The sequence below is a fragment of the Amaranthus tricolor genome, chromosome 14 (assembly GCF_026212465.1).
Source record: "Amaranthus tricolor cultivar Red isolate AtriRed21 chromosome 14, ASM2621246v1, whole genome shotgun sequence".
In the NCBI taxonomy this organism is placed as follows: domain Eukaryota; kingdom Viridiplantae; phylum Streptophyta; class Magnoliopsida; order Caryophyllales; family Amaranthaceae; genus Amaranthus; species Amaranthus tricolor.
Genome location: NC_080060.1, coordinates 10,437,480 through 10,454,886, shown reverse-complemented (window position 1 = coordinate 10,454,886; position 17,407 = coordinate 10,437,480). Strand labels below are relative to the sequence as shown.

Genomic DNA, 17,407 nt, shown 5'->3' with positions numbered 1-17,407 from the left:
ACATACCTTTCAGGTCATTGCTTGGTCCAAATATCCCCTTCTATATGTCACTCCTGTATATTGAAAAAATAAATTTAATTGGCTTTTTTCCGATTCTCATTGCACTACGCCGTTTGATATTATTCACAGTGATTTTTCAGACATCCCTTGTTCCTAATCGTTCAGGCTGTAAGTATTATGTTTGCTTTCTTGACATTTATACACAATATTTACGCAATTTTTCTCTTAATAAGATATCGCAAGTATTAATTTTCAAACAATTATTCTCACCTAATTTTCCCTCGTATTAGAACTTTTCAATGTGACCACGGGGTGAATTTAAGAATAGGCCCTTCTAAAACTTTATGTACAACATGGCATTAGCATGCCTTTCTCTTGTCCCGATACTTCCTCACACAACGGTAATTTCGAACATAAAATTCGCTCCATTGAAAATGTTGTTTGTACTGTTTTGTGTCATGCTTCTCTCTGTCCTTCTCTTGGGCCTCACGCTTTGGAAACTACTACCTACCCTCTTAATATTTTTCCCTCCAAACTATTAGGCAATCTCACCCCGGCTAATATCCTCTATCAAAAAGCCCCCGATTATACCCACTGGCGCACTTTAGGTTGTTTGTGCTATCCCCTTAACTACTCTTCAAAAATTCACAAATTAAACCTCGGTCCACACCATTGTTATTTAAATCATGATTCTATTCTACAATTTTATGATCCAAAAACAATCAAGCGATTCGAATCGTAGGTAGAATCGTAAGTTGGTGGAATCTTACGATTCTAATAAAAATAAAATTTGTAAAGGTAGAATCATAACACGATTCTAGAATTCTACGATTTAACGATTCAATTTTAAAAATTTATTCTTAAATTTATTAATTTTTCTTGTATAATATCTTTCATTAATTTTTCTTAGGTGTAGTTGAACTAGAATTACTTGAAGGAAGGAGGAGTTTAGTTTGTCTAGCAGTAGGACAAACTGTAAAAAAAAATGTTTTTTGATTATGTCTTCTTTAAGAGAAGGGAACAAGATACTTATTCAAGAAAAGGGTAGATGACCTAGTCTTAGATGTCATAGCTTGCTTCTTCTACCAACATATCAGTAGCTTCAGATGCTGCTAAAACAATTTGGTTGTTGTCTAGAACTTGTGTCTTCAAGCAACTTGTGCTGATCAATTTTGTATAAAGTTAGAATAATCCATTGATGTTTTTACCAAGAAGCCAAAGCTTCATCTCCAAGTGGTCCTGAGCATAACAAAATGCAGGAGTAAATGAGATATAATGTTCATATCCTTACATAATTTTTGCATAGATATTAAATTGTAATGGAACTCATGCACAAATAGAACATTGTGTAAAATCATGTTCTAATTTAGGAAAACAAAACCAGAGAATTGTACTTGAACTTTTCTTCCATCTGGTAAAGTAATGAAATGGTTTTTATCATATACTCTTCTATTTTTATCAAATAATGTGGTGTCTGAACACATGTGGTCAGTTGCCCCAGTGTCTAAAATCCAAGAAGAAGATTGAACAAGAGAGCACTTACCAACTAAACAAGCACTACTGGAAGGTTGTTCAATAGGATGTGCAATTGGTTCTTCCAACATTTCAAGAAGTCTATTGTATTGTGTAGAAGTAAGTCTTGCAGAAACCATGTGTGGAGCCTCGTGTTCTTCTGTGAGGGTGGCAATGCTTGCACCACTGTGAAGATCTTTCTTCCATGTATTGGATTTTATGTTTGGGGGATAGCCATGGATTTTCCAGCACTTATCAATAGTGTGACCATAGATTTTGCAATGATCACAAAATCATGTGGGTCTTTTTGATGTTTTGCCTTGATTTTTCCCTTGTAAAGATTTGGTTTTATCATTCCATTGTCTCTTTTCAACATGACAAGCTAAAGAGTCAGTGATGCCATTTACATTAGTGAGTTCTTAATGAACTTGTTCTGGCAAAACCATTTGGTATGCATTAGAAGGAGTAGGTAGAATATGTAATAGAAGAATAGTGCTTCTAACTTGTTTGAACCTTTCATCCAGTTGCATAAGAAAGTGAATTAGCCTATGGTTTTCTTTCCTCTTAGTAAGTTTGGAATTAAGATTGCAAGAACATCTAATGTAAGTACACATAGGGATGGGATCTGAACAATCTAGTTCATCCTAGAGGCCGGTCATTTTGGCAAAAAAATCTTCAACAATCATATCAGTCGAATGTGTGAGTTTATTAATCTGTTTGTAGAATGAACTAGAGATGGGAACAACAACAAGAGGGGGGTGAATTGTTTTTTTGATAAGTTTAAGAATTATAGCCCTGTTTTTGCGGAGTTAAATTAAAGGAATAAAACTTAAACTTAAAGCAAAATAATGAAAGAGACAACACGATTTTTACGTGGAAACCTTCTAAGCCTAAATAGAAGGAAACACCACGACCCCACGGGATTTCTAAACTCTTCACTATGTTTAAGGCAACTCGTTACAATTACATTAAACACCTTGCTTCACTCGAAGCGCATCAACTAGGCCAACTGCTGTTTTCAATTGCTTTACTCAAAGCAACTCTCTTAGCTTCACTAAAAGCTAATCTCCTCACAAGCTTCACTAGAAGCTATTCAATTCTCCCCTAGACTCACCCAAGTCTAGTTACAATTACTTACTCAAAAACCCTTACAAAAGGATAAAAATCTCTTAAAATAAAATCAATAAGTTGCACAAGAAAATATTATAAATCAATTGGAAATTTTAGAACAAAATATTTCTTGTAAATATTCCAAAAATAACACATGAATTATAAGCTCATACGAAGGCATACATTTAGGAACAGCCGAAAGACTTCTATTTATAGAATTAAAACCCCTAAGAAAAAGGAGGTAACTAACCATTATTCCCTTATCCCAAATAATAAGGAGAATAATATGGATCTTAAAATCCAAGGACAACCTACGGTTAACAGCTTAAAATAGGTATACACTTTGACAAATTCAAGTCCACGGTTTACCTAATAATAACCGTTGTACCCTTATACTAACAATAGGCAAATCAACTACTGTTCCCTTTTACTAACAATAGCAGCAATTCCCATATACTAAAATTAGTTGCGGTTCCCTTTTCCAATAATAACCACGGTTACCTTAAACTAATTTTAGACACGGTTACACCTAGCTAATAATAGGGACGGTTGCCTATTTACTAATATTAGGGATGGTTACCTATTTACTAATATTAGGGATAGTTATTCTAATAATAGCTAAAGCTCCCTAAATATCAGCCGTTGTTCCATATATTTAGTTATTCACTAAATATAGATCCGGAATAAAAGGTTTATAAAAGAAATTTTAGAAAGTCATACGTTAAAATATTTTTAGAAATATTTTGCCAATTAACTTTAATAATTAATTAATGCAAAAAATTAATTTTAATTAATACATCAACTAAAAATAGAAAATATAATTGTAATCATAATATCAGCGGACGTATTATTCTGTCTTCAATCTGGGAACAATATACAGTTTTCAAATTCCAGCAGTGTTAGATCATCAGCAGTGTTAGAAAATATAAGCGATATACTTCTTCTAACTTCTTTGGATTCCTTTGACAAGTACATGTTCGTAGAGCAAGTCATAGGTACCATCAACGATCTTAATCAACACCGGATATTAACCTGCAAACAATCTCTAAACATACATTTTTTTAAATAAAGTGTAGTCATCATCAAAACTCAAGAGGTCCAACATTGTTCTTTGATAGAGAACAATCTAGCAGAAGAATACAAGCAATACCTATTTGTGAATTCAACCCATATTTCTCTTGCACTCCTTCTGTAAAGAACCGTTTTGGCTATGGAAGGTTGTAAAGAACCAAAAAGCCAACCCATTACAACATTATTAGCCCTCTCCCAAGCGTTGTGATTAGGAGATTTTTCGCCAAGTTGTTTTAATGTGCCATCTACAAATCCTAATTTGTTTTTTCCAAACAAGGCAATTGTCATAGCGCATTTCCAATCAGAAAAACCCATGCCCTTAAAAGGAATAGAGATCAGTTTTTGCCCTCTATCAGAAGGATGAAGGTAGTACACACTGGCAGGATTAGAATTTGGGTCAAGATTAGGGGTGTTGTTTGAAGATTGTTTTGATGTTTGGTTCGCCATTGTTGCAAGAAGAAAGAAAAAGGGAAAAAAGAATGTTCAATCTTGAAAAGAAGAGAAGGACTAAGGTGGGAAGCAGTTTTGCTCTGATACCATGTAGAAAACAGTCTTTAATGACTTTGAGAAACAAGAAAATGCTCAAAGGATAAAAGAAAGGAGTATTATTAATTCTGTGTTCTTATAATCTACAATGAGGAACAAAAGATAGATAGCTGTCCTAAAATACTACAGCTGTTACCTAAAGAGAAAATATAATAACGTAACTAAAAAACAGATGTCTAACAAAACCAGAAACTAATAAACAAACTTTAAACTAACAAATTGCTGATGTGGTGAGTACACCTCAATATTACCACATTTTAATAACAAAAACAAATAATGACTTATAAAAATTAAACTCTAAATTTAAAAGTTAATCACTAAGAATGACTTATAAAAGTTAAACTCTAAAACAAGAATTTCACTTAATTGAAACTCTTATTTTAAACAACTTCACATAAAGTAGGTCGCTTTAAATAAATGTTTACACTCAAAGCTAATGAAAATTTATTTTTAAGGAACAGGAAGAGTGCAAAGATCACTGTGATACTGTGGACTGAGATTTTGTTCCAGATTTGGCATCAAAGGAATCGGCGCATTTTTGAGGGGTCAATCTTGTTACCCTGTTATGTAACTAAAAATGTCATGTTTATGTTTTCTCTAGACTAGATGATGATAGGAAGGCCAGTCTCATTGTTTAGCTTGTTTGTTGGTTTCTTGGTGTGCGTTTGGCTTTTTTATTTTGGTTTTGTGCTTCGTTTTTCGTGTTACGAATGTTTTTTTTTCTTTTATAGTCTGGGTTGTAATGGTTTTTTTTAGAGTTAATATAATCCTTCTAATTGCTAAAAAAAAAAACTTATTTTGCGAATTATTATGACTCATAATTATATAAATAATTTAAAAACTTAATAAAATAATTCCAAGGATTCAGTACCAATGTAGCCCTATATTGTTGCACTTGCCATTTTTGCACTCTTTGTAAGAGTCTTTTATTATAGGTTGATTTTTCTTTCATCCTTCGATCTATCTACAAGAATCCGTACTGGGTATGGCATTTTGTCGTTATATTCCACATGGCACAATGTGATTCATCCAATATATTTTTCCCATGTGACACGTACACTTCAATCTCTCTCCTCAGCCGCCTCCTACGCGTGTGCCATACGCTCTGCAAATCACGTGATCCTTCCAACACGTGTCATCTTCTCATTTATCTACACTTCTATAAAGTCTACCTCAAAGTTAACCCCTTTAGTCAGAAAGTTAGACACTGATCTTTAAATTTTCGCATCAAAAAAACCCATGAAATCCGCGATTCTCAGAACCGGTTCGATCCCGGTTCAGAACCTCAACCGGACACCTGCACATAGTGGAAGTATTCCATCATCTCCAAGAGTTTCATTCCGGTCTGAATATATTGGGTTTGGAAACCTAAAGCGGTCTAGCTCAGATACCGATTTGATCCGTTCTGAGTTGGTGAGTTCAGGAGTTGGTCGAGTTGGATCAGTTTCATTCCCTGATTTAGGTGTGATTGTTGAGGAGGAATCAAGTGGAGGAATTGGGATTGGGATTGGGAATGGAAAAGGGAAAGGGAATGACTATGGGGGTAAAGGAAAAGGTAGGAATGATGAGAGTAATGATAAGAGTAAGATTGAAGAATATTACCAAGAAATGTTGAATTCAAATCCTGAGAATTCCTTACTTTTGAGAAATTATGGGAACTACTTGCATCAGGTAAAGTCTTACAATAATTCGGTTTATAAGCTAATTTTAATAATTTATCCTGACCAAATATAATTTGTTTCAAATTAATAATATCTGCTGATTTGAAATATTGTAATATTTATTTATTATTTCTAATTTATAATTAATTTTTAATCTATAAGTTAATGTATAGTAAACTAGAATTCTATTTTATTTGTTTCATATATAACTGTACAAAAATTATTAATATTAAATTTTTATAATTTTTTATTAGTATAATGAAAGAAAATTTAAAATTAAATCAGTTTATTAAACTACTAAATGTTACATGTCCTTTTTGACAGAGAAAATATTTATAAAAAAATCTAAATATCTTGTCTGAGTCAGAGTAAAATGAGCTTTTTCATGTAAATTCCGGAGTTCAGTGCTGACGTATTTATCTCGTTTCATCAATCCTCTTAATTTGTAATAGAAAAAAAAATTTTAATCACGAGGAAAACACTATATGAGAATCTAGAATCATACCCGTTTAGGCAATGGTCCCTTTATTTGATTAAATATCTATTAATATTAAATTGTATAATATTCATAGTTAAGTGTCATAGTTGTCCTGTCATAGATAAGTGTTTGATTGAGCTTATAATGTTATAAAATAATATTTGGCTGATGTAATGGACCCTTTGATGTTGTACGATTAAGTTAAAGTAAATTAATATGTTGAATAATGTAGGTGAAGAAAAATGCGGAGAAAGCAGAGGAATATTACGGAAGAGCAATATTAGCAAATCCAGGAGATGGGGAATTATTGTCATTGTATGGGAATTTAATTTGGGAAACTTCCAAGGATGAACATCGAGCTCAACTTTACTTTGATCAAGCTATTAATGCCTCACCTAATGATTGGTAACTTTTCTTCAATATTTCTCTCTTTTTACATAATTAATTAAGAGTGTTTGGGATGAGTTATCTCACATCGATAAATTGAAAATGGTGTGCATGCTTTATAAGCTATTAGAGACCTTCTTCCCATTGCCATATGGTTTTGGGATGGTATATATCTCCTTGGCTTATGAAGGGTGTGCACTTGTGCCCCCCGTTAATAAGTCCAGCCTAATTTAACAAAGAGAGTTTAGGAAATACATTCTTTATTGAAAAAAGTTAATAATTTGCAAAACAAAATATGTTCACATTAATTCTTGAAATAATTAGTGGAGTTGCAAATTCATGATTATATAAGTGTTGAAATTTACGTTTCGTTTGGTTATTGGTACTAAATAATTAGTACTAAATAATGGTAATGAGAATAATTTATGGTGTACATTTTCATGATATGTAACATGTCATTTTCATAGTATTGAAACTTTAATCATAAGAAGTTTTCTTTTTCACAATTTTTCATTACATCATGATCATTAAATTGTTCAAGAGATTTTCCTATCAAAATTGCACTAGTTTTTCATTATCAATTTTACCATTTAGTATCGACTGTCGAACGAGTCATTAGCGTATTAAAGGTCTTGTTAGACATTCAATAAGAAACATGAATGATAATTTGATCTCGTTGATATTGCATGTCAATGTGTTTATCCCTAAAGCACATACTAAATCAAATATTTAATCTACTAGTCGTTGGAGCTTTTGCATATGACGTACATTTTATCATTATCAGACTGACCTTATAAGCCAAAAGTTAACAAGTAGTTACTTACAATCCCTTAATAGTTAGAGCTTTTAATTAGATATGATATATACTCTATATTTTACTTAATTAATATTTCCTAGAAAGTGTATTGATTATTGATTAAATTTTTTTTTGTTTGTTGAACAGCATGGTTTTGGGTTCATATGCACACTTCTTATGGGAAGCAGAGGATGATGAAGATGATCAAAGTACTTGTATTAATCATGAAAGTGCTGGTATTCCTGCTATGGTTGGTGTTCGCTAAACATTTTGAGCTTTTAAAACCCTTCAATGGGCATTAGGCAATGGGCACTAGCTAGGATGAGAAAATAACTCTTAGAATGTTTTGATGTTATATTTTTTACTTTTCGTTTACAATATGAAAACAGGACTAGATTATGAAAATATAAAATATAATATGAAAAATAAAAAAAAGAAAAACAAAAATTGGAAATAATTAATAGGAGAAAATGAGATTAATCTCTTATGTGACATCGGTACTTACTGACTTCTATGTATAAATGTTGTTATTACTAATGAGTTAACTATACTTTTTCCATAACACAACATTTACAACATCAAATGTAACATTTCTATTTTTAGTATTTTTCAGTTTTTACCTTGTTTTTTGGTATTCCTATATTACTAGTTGATTCTTTTAGGTTTTTAGTAAAGGATATTATCAAGACATCAATTCAATTAAAAGTTTAAACTAATAGTTGTAATCTCAATATATGTTAAAGACACTATAAAAGCACAAAGTGTAGACATGCTGGCGCTAATAATTCCAGTTAAAAGAATAGGTGGATGAAATTCAAACACTTAACTCAAGTTTTTAATACCATGTCAAGAATCAATACTACTAAAAGTTTAATCTAATGGTTTTGAGCATGTACTACAAGGGGTTCGATCGTACATGACCTACTAAATTTAAAAGCCTTAAACATTAGTTGACATTAGTTTACATTGCTTTTACTTTAGTTTAATTATTTTTTTTTTCAGACCTTAAATTTTCAAATAAATTAAACAAATAATATTTTAAAATTTATTATGTATTTTTGCTCCGCGGATGGTATTTTATAAGCTCTTGGACAATCTTGTCTCTCGTCATTTGGGAATGATATTCCGTTTAATAATGATATTATGCCATGAATGATGTATCCATCTCTAAAATGTCATGTAGTACGGGCAAGAATCATGTGATAAGGATAGAAAAGAAAAATCACAAGAAAAGCAATCATAGAAGGAAAACTACAAATGAGTAGAGTTAGGAAAGAGTGGGTTTCCATAATCTTCTATTCATCAATAATGTTCATTTGGACATTTTCTTTATGTTGGGTGCATATTAGGTGTGAGCACAAATAAGTGTACTGAGTGTACTTTGTCTAGCATTTTAAGTCTTTAACACTTGGAATTATAAGAATTGCTTCCGTCCATCTTACTTAGATAGATCGATCTAATTGAACATGTATTAGAGAGTCATACTCGTCAATACTAGAGTGGAAAACAATCGAAACACAATTTTTAGTGAAGAATTAGGGTTTTTTGTAATCAGAAACTGTGTACAAAAAGGTTTAATATATCACAAATTTTTGTAAGAGACGGTTTTTTTGAGAGACCATCTCTAATTGGACCAGCTCATTTCATAATTTTTAAAATATTGTAAGTAGTCATTAAAAATAATATAAGTAGTCATTTAAGATATTAAAAGTAGGCATTAAAAGTATAGTAATTAAGCATTAATTATAATGTAACTAGGCAATTAAAAATACGGTAAATAGACATTAATTTTAATGGGTTAGGCTTGAGATACGTCTCTCAAAGAAATGGTCTCTCAACAGACTAGTTGCTGATATATAGTGCAATAAGCTACTATATTTACATTCTTGTAATTATGTTAATTTAGCCAAATCTATGCTTCTTTATATATTTACAAATTAATATAATGCATTTATTCTCTAATTACTCTAATTATTTCCTACATAGGGAACACAAGAACAATGTGCTATTTGAGCAAAAACATAAATCAATATCCATTTTAACATCGCAACAGAGTTAGAGTTAGAGTAATCAATACAACCTAGTATTCTGAAAAGTCAAGGCCTGATGGGAGGACGGTGGAAGACATATCATACATGTGTCCCCTTCTTCTCCTCCAAGGAGAGGGCAAGAAGAAATATACATATATAATTTATCCCCAAATAGATAGGTTCTCGGAAAGAGAAGCTGGAAGATACAGTACATCTCGCCCAGGAAGACAATTGCAACTTACTACACATATTAAAATTGTAATTGAACTAAGATAGCAAAAGTAAATGAGAGGAAAAAACTAATTAATTAATTGAATAAAACTATGGAAGAAAATAATTGCTCGAAGAACAAAATTTAAAGCTTTTAATTTTGACAAAAATAATTTTTTGTGTATGTAAAGAAAATTGTTTGAAACGAAGAGAAGGGGCAGAGCAATTTTTTTATTTTTTAGTAAACACATCTCCATTACAACTTTTGCTCTAACATTTACTCTTTTTTTTTTATTTTGAGTAATGGTTTCACTACTATACATTTTAAGTTTTCTAAACAAAAAATAATAGGAGTATCTAGACTGGATCATAGGTTTATTGAACCAAAAGGTAATTAATACTGCCTAGACTGAACCGTTGGCGATTTGGTCCAAGAGGTATATTTTAGAACATTAACGACCGGAAGGAATTCGCCAATTATGGAGTTTTGGAAAGGTTTGTTAGAGTCTTAGAGACTTAAAAGTTTTAATTGGTGGAAAAAGACAAATGATAAAAAAAGTTTCCCAGAACCTAGGTCATTTAATGAAAAGTAGAGACAGAATAATGATTCTGCAATATTTCTCCTATAATTATTATGTGTTTGACGAACGCAATCATTGAGAATAGGAAGGGGTTTCATCTTTTTAAGAAAGGTCGACTCTGCATTTATTGCATGGCTTCGAGGGCAATGAGGAAAGGCCACGTAAGGGATTATAGTCGTCTTCACACGAAATACCAAAGAAGTGTTCTGATTTCCATGATGGTAATATCGTGAGGGACAATAGAGACATTCCATGGGACGATGAAAAACTGAGAGAAGATACATGCTTAGAGTGTAAATAGCAACCTTGGACATCAAACACCGTGTATCTAATCTTCAATAGTGCAAACATTTATTCTCGAATACTTATTAAACATCAAACATTCATTGTGAACGATATGTATTAATTTAGGACAAGACCATTCTTATAGTTATTTGCATTTCATTTATGAGAAAAAAGATTATTTGACTTAACTGAGGCCTCACGCCACAAACAAGCTCTATTATCACCTCCAAGCCAAAAGACATTATGCATTTGGGTAAATGTTAATTAGGCATATATTTGGATTCTTACTCACTTGAGCGTCAGAGAAGGTCCTCAAAATATCTTTTTAGACCCTTCTAACCCTTATTACTTGTGCAGGACTAAAAAGACATTTCAAGGTTAGCATGATAGCTAGAACATACCTCAAATACCCAACAATTAGCTTTCTTAAAGGAAAAAAAAAAAAAAAAAAAAAAAAAAAAAAAAAAAAAAAACATAAGGCTAATCCAAATTTAGAATTTAATTAATTATTTTCGGTTACAAACGGGAACAACTACATTTCTTAATTTTCATCCACGTAATATAACTAATAATACAATTTTATTTATATGCTTAAAATGTTATGCTATTGAAACCTGTAAAATATTAAAATATTAGAATATCTTAGAATATCTTAGAATAATATCTCTTTGATTTCCTGCATATTTTTGTATAATCTTTGTGATTATGTAGAATATTAGGAAATATTTAGTTTCCTAAAGTATAGTGACAATCTTGTATATATTGACATTAACATTAATGAGAAAATCAACCCGAGTCATTCTTACATGGTATCAGAAGTTTCGGTTTTTTATCCCGACTTTTTTCCTTTATTCTACGGACATCGATCATGCTATAAATACTCTCTCTTTATCTACTCCGGATGAGCAATTTTATATGGATACCGGTGCCACATCTCACATGACTCGCTCTCAAGGTACTTTACTTCCTTATTTTCCTTTAAAGCATCAATTCAATAATGCTATTGTTGTTGGTAATGGTAATTTAATTTCAGTTCTTGGTCACGGGCATATTTCTTTTCCATCTTCCCAAAAATCCATTACCCTCAAAAATGTATTACATGCACCTAAACTTATTAAAAACCTTATTTCCGTTCGTAAATTCACTCAGGATAATATGGTTTCCGTTGAATTTGATCCCTTTGGGTTTTCTGTAAAGGATTTAGCCACAGGGAACATCGTTTTGAGATCTAATAGCACGGGTGATCTTTATCCTTTTTCTTCTACTCATGGAGCTTCTCCTTCATCTTCCACATCATCGGCCTTTTCCGCTATTTCTTCTAGTATTTAGCATTCCCGTTTAGGACATCCGAGCAATGCGATTTTACGTTCCTTGTATTCTTCTCGTTCAATTCAATGTAATAAAAATTCTCATTTTGTTTGTCATTCTTGTCCTTTAGGTAAACACATTCAATTACCTTTTGTTAATTCTATGTCTATGAGTACTAAACCATTTGATATTATTCATAATGATTTGTGGACATCTCCTATTTCTAGTCCATCGGGTTATAAATACTATGTTCTTTTTCTTGATCATTATACTAATTTTTTGTGGACATTTCCTTTATTTCGCAAATCTCAAGTTTATGATATATTTGTGAATTTCAATGTTTTTGTTAACACCCAATTTAAGCTTAATATCAAATCTTTCCAATGCGACAACGGGGGTGAATTTGACAATAATATGTTTCGTCAATTTGTTCTAATCGGGGCATTTCTCTTCGTTTTTCTTGTCCTTACACATCTTCTCAAAATGGCAAATCCGAACGCAAAATTCGCTCCATCAATAACATCATTCGCACTCTTTTGTGTCATGCTTCCCTTCCCCCGTCTTTTTGGCCTCACGCCTTAAACACGACCACTTATCTCCTCAATATCCTTCAATCTAAAATTCTTGGTAATCTTACTCCCATTCATGTCCTATATCGTAAAGCTCCTACATATACTCATTTACGGGTTTTTGGGTGTTTATGTTTTCCTCTTTTTCCCTCTACCACTATCCACAAGCTACAACCACGTTCCGCTCCATGTGTATTTTTAGGATATCCATCTTCTCATAGGGGTTACAAGTGCTATGATCTCTTATCTCGTAAAATCATTATATTTCGGCATGTTCTCTTTGATGAGGCCACCTTTCCTTTTGCTCAAACACCTTCCTCATCTTCTCCAAACTACCAATTTTTAGATGCTAATATTCCCCTTCATTTGCTCAAAACAGCCCATACACCACCTTCTGGGCCTACTTCTTCTCTGAGCCCAACTCCTAATCCCCCCTCCCTTTGCCAACCTACTGCCACTGGGCCTCTTTTCCTATCCGACCCAACTCATCTATCTCCCTTCCCTACTTCTCCCCCCCTACTGGGCCTGCCTCACACAGCCCAGTACCCCTCCAATCCCCTCTTCTCTCTTCCTCCCATACTGGGCCTACTTCTATCCGTGCAGCCCAACAGCACCCAGCCCGCCCCACCAGTCCAGCCCCCAACCCGTCTAATCCCTCTTCCCCACTCTCGACTGGGCCTGACTCACGCAGCCCAGTCCACCTCCCTCTTCCTTCCTCCCCCTTCTCTATTGGGCCTGCCTCACGCAGCCCAATCAACCCATCTTCTCCTTCCTCACCAACCGGTATAACTACGCGGAGTAAACATGGTATTTTCAAACCCAATCCCAAATACTACTCTCAAGCTTTATCTGCCTCTTTTTCACCTTTACCCAAATCTCCCCTTCATGCCCTTCGTGACCCGAACTGGAAGTTAGCTATGAAAGAATAATTTGATGCTTTAATTGAGAATCATACTTGGTATTTGGTACCACGTCCTCATAATGCTAATATTATTCGGTCTTTGTGGGTATTTCGTGTCAAGACCAAGTCCGATGGCTCTTTTGAGCGCTATAAAGCGCGTCTTGTTGGTGATGGTAAATCTCAAAGGGAAGGCATCGATTGTGATGAAACTTTTAGTTCGGTTGTGAAACCTGCTTCTATTCGCATTGTTTAAGTATTGCTCTTTCCCGGTCTTGGTCTATTCAGCTTGATGTTAAGAATGCTTTTTTACATGGTCACTTGACTGAAACTGTTTACATGCATCAGCCTCTGGGTTTTCGTGATCCTACTCGTCCTGATCATGTTTGTCTTCTTCGTAAGTCTCTTTATGGTCTCAAACAGGCTCCTCGTGCTTGGTATCACCGGTTTGCTACTTTTGCAACTACTATTGGCTTTTCTAACAGCATTTCTGATAATTCCTTGTTTGTTTATTTTCATGGCTCTGATATTGCTTATATGCTATTATATGTGGACGATATTATTCTCACAGCTTCCTCAGATTCACTTCGTGAGTCCATTATGTTCAAACTTAGCTCTGAATTTGCCATGAAGGATTTGGGTCCTCTTAATTATTTCTTGGGTATTGCTGTTACTCATACTTCTACGGGTCTTTTTCTCTCTCAACAAAGGTATGCCTCTGAAATTCTTGAAAAGGCTGGCATGTCTCAATGTAATCCTGTTGCTACCTCTGGCGAACTTTGTGCTAATGCTGGTTCTCCTTGTGAAGATCCTACCTTGTATCGTAGCCTAGCTGGTGCTTTACAGTATCTTACTTTCACTCGCCCAGATATTTCATATGCTGTTCAGCAAGTTTGCCTCTATATGCATGATCCTCGCATTGAACATATGGCTGCTATTCACCGTATTCTTCGCTATGTCAAGGGTACTCTTCCCTATGGTCTACAGTTACATCGTTCTAATATTTCAACTCTTTTGTCCTATACCGATGCTGATTGGGGTGGTTGTCCTGACACTCGCCGCTCAATTTCTGGTTACTGTGTTTTTCTAGGTGATAACTTAATTTCTTGGTCAGCTAAACGACAACCTACTGTTTCCAAATCCAGTGCTGAAGCTGAATATCGTGGTGTTGCTAATGTTGTTTCTGAAACTTGCTGGATTCGCAATTTACTTCTTGAGCTGCACTATCCTATTACCACAGCTACCCTTGTCTATTGGGACAATATTAGTGCTGTTTATTTAGCTGGTAATCCGGTCCATCATCAGCGCACTAAGCATATTGAGATCGACATTCATTTTGTTCGAGAAAAAGTTAAATGTGGTGATGTTCGGGTGCTTCATGTTCCATCTCGTTATCAGATTGCTGACATTTTCACCAAAGGCCTTCCTCAAGTATTATTTGATGATTTTCGTTCCAGTCTCAGCGTCTCCAAACCGCCCGATTCGATTGCGGGGGTGTATTAGAATATTAGAATATCTTAGAATAATATCTCTTTAATTTCTTGCATATTTTTGTATAATCTTTGTGATTATGTAGAATATTAGGAAATATTTAGTTTCCTAAAGTATAGTGACAATCTTGTATATATTGACATTAACATTAATGAGAAAATCAACCCGAGTCATTCTTACATAAAAGACCAAAGGATCAAATTGGTGTCTCTTAGATCTCAAGCTTGATATTCCCCCCATGCACTATTTTATGGATATTGTTAAACATCGTCATCATTTTTATTTTATCACCATTTTTATATTAATAAAATGACGAAAATGTCCCTAGATTTAAAATAATAATAACAACAACAACAATAATAATAATAATAATAATAATAATAATAATAATAATAATAATAATAATAATAAAAACAATATTTAAAAAAAATAATAATAACAATAATAATAATAACAATAATAACAATAATTATAATAAAAATAATAAAAATAATAAAACTTATGATAAAAATAAAAATAATATTTTAAAAAATAATAACAATAACAATAATAATAATAATAATAATAATAATAATAATAATAATAATAATATTTTAAAAAATTTAAAGGGTGAGTCGCGCGCGATTGAGCCGCGGCTCAGTCGCGCATGGCTCACCCTTTAAAATTTTTCTTTTTTTAAAATTTTTTTAAAATATTATTATTATTATTATTATTATTATTATTATTATTATTATTATTATTATTGTTATTATTATTATTTTTTTTGAGGAAATGATTTTTGTATTACCCAGCAAAAAAAGGGATACAAGGGACCAAAGGCCCCTACCTCCCCATGTTTGTATCAGTGTGAACACAGAGTCCACCTTCTAGGAAGGATTTCAAAGTGTCAGTCTTCAGGTACAAGAGAGGTAAGCGGGAAACATCAAAAGAGCTATACATAAAGGCGAAGCCAGTAAGCGAAACTATCTATATCAGGAGGACAAGCCCAACTTGACAAGACAAGACCAAGAGTCAAAGACAAAAACAAAACCTTCCTAACAACATCTTAACCCTAAGATATAGTGATCGAGGCCTAAGTCAGCAGTTATCATGGAGGTGAGCACCGGACTTAAGAGCTGAAGATGTACCCAAGGATACAAGAAACATAGGATACAAGAAACATCAAGGGTAAACACAAGCTATAGGTGAGCTTCTCGCTGAGTCAGTTCTCAAGGACGCTAGAAATTTGAATTTGGTCTCCGAGGCGTCGATGACATTGTGCACCACCAACTTTACCATTGGTACTTTGTGGTTCCACACGGCTTTATTTCTTGCACTCCAGATTGCGTAGATGAGGTTGTACAGAGTGGCCTCAAACTATTTCCTTTTGTGGCGCCCCAGTTGATTCCTTTTGAGAGTATCTTCCAGAATTTCAGTTTTGTTGTTGGACTCATACCGCTCTTTTAGACAGGCTACACATTCTTGATTAAAGCGGCACTGGTAGAAAATATGGTTCAATGTTTCACTCTCCAATTCGCAGATCGAGCATGTGTCAAAGTCGACAACCCCAGCAAGCTTTAGGTGGTGCATTGTTTTCAATCGGTTGTTGAACGCTAACCAGGCTATGAACCATACTTCTGGTGGTGGTTAACCTATTCCAGACAATGTGGTTCCACCCGACTCTATTACCTCCTCCCCTGATGTCGTTGTAGAATTTATTACCTCCTTTAGACTTTTGTTATTATTATTATTAAAAAATAATATTTTTAAAAAAATAAAATAATAATAAAACAACAACAATAATAATAATAATAATAATAATAATAATAATAATAATAATAATAATAATAATAATAATAATAATAATAATAATAATAATGATAATAAAAATAAAAGTAATAACATTAATAATAATAATAATAATAATAATAATAATAATAATAATAATAATAATAATAATAATAATAATAATAATAATATTTTAAATAAAATATAAAAAAATTTAAAGGGGTGAGTCGCACAAAACCCGCGACTCGGTCACGACTCAGTCGCACGTTTTGTGCGACTGAGCGGCGGCCGAGTCGCGGTTTTTTGTGCGACTCACCCTTTTGAACTTTTTTTAAAATATTATTATTATTATTATAGTCCAGGGGTAATATCGTCAATTCATTAAAATAAGGGTGACGATGAAATAAAAAGGGTGGCAATGTTTAAGGATTGTGATATTTTTATTGAGACATCAGACTTGACATTTTTGGTCTATTGATGATGTTACACTAAATTACAGTTAATTTTTGGTGTTGTACAGATTATTTATTGGTATCAAAGATAAGATATGATCAGTTTTGTCCTATCTTGCTGTCACTTGGATAATGATCTAATTTATCAAATTAATATTTAATAATATTGACCGTTTAGATTGGTTTTTTTTTTTTTTTTCAAAGTTGATATTGGTTTCTAAGAGTTTGCTATTGTGAGATATAATATTGATTTGA

The 17,407-nt window shown here is 33.0% G+C and overlaps 1 protein-coding gene across 1 annotated transcript in view; it reads left to right on the top strand.

Moving 5' to 3' along the window:
- Positions 1-5,412: 5,412 nt before the first annotated feature.
- LOC130799624 (uncharacterized) overlaps positions 5,413-17,407 on the top strand; it is a 417,568-nt gene continuing 405,573 nt past the window's right edge. The window contains exons 1-3 of the mRNA XM_057662778.1: positions 5,413-5,910; positions 6,611-6,783; positions 7,709-9,311. Of these exons, the coding sequence (XP_057518761.1) occupies positions 5,479-5,910; positions 6,611-6,783; positions 7,709-7,826 (723 nt within the window). The 5' untranslated portion in view covers positions 5,413-5,478 and the 3' untranslated portion in view covers positions 7,827-9,311. The remainder of the gene's footprint in view (positions 5,911-6,610; positions 6,784-7,708; positions 9,312-17,407) is intronic.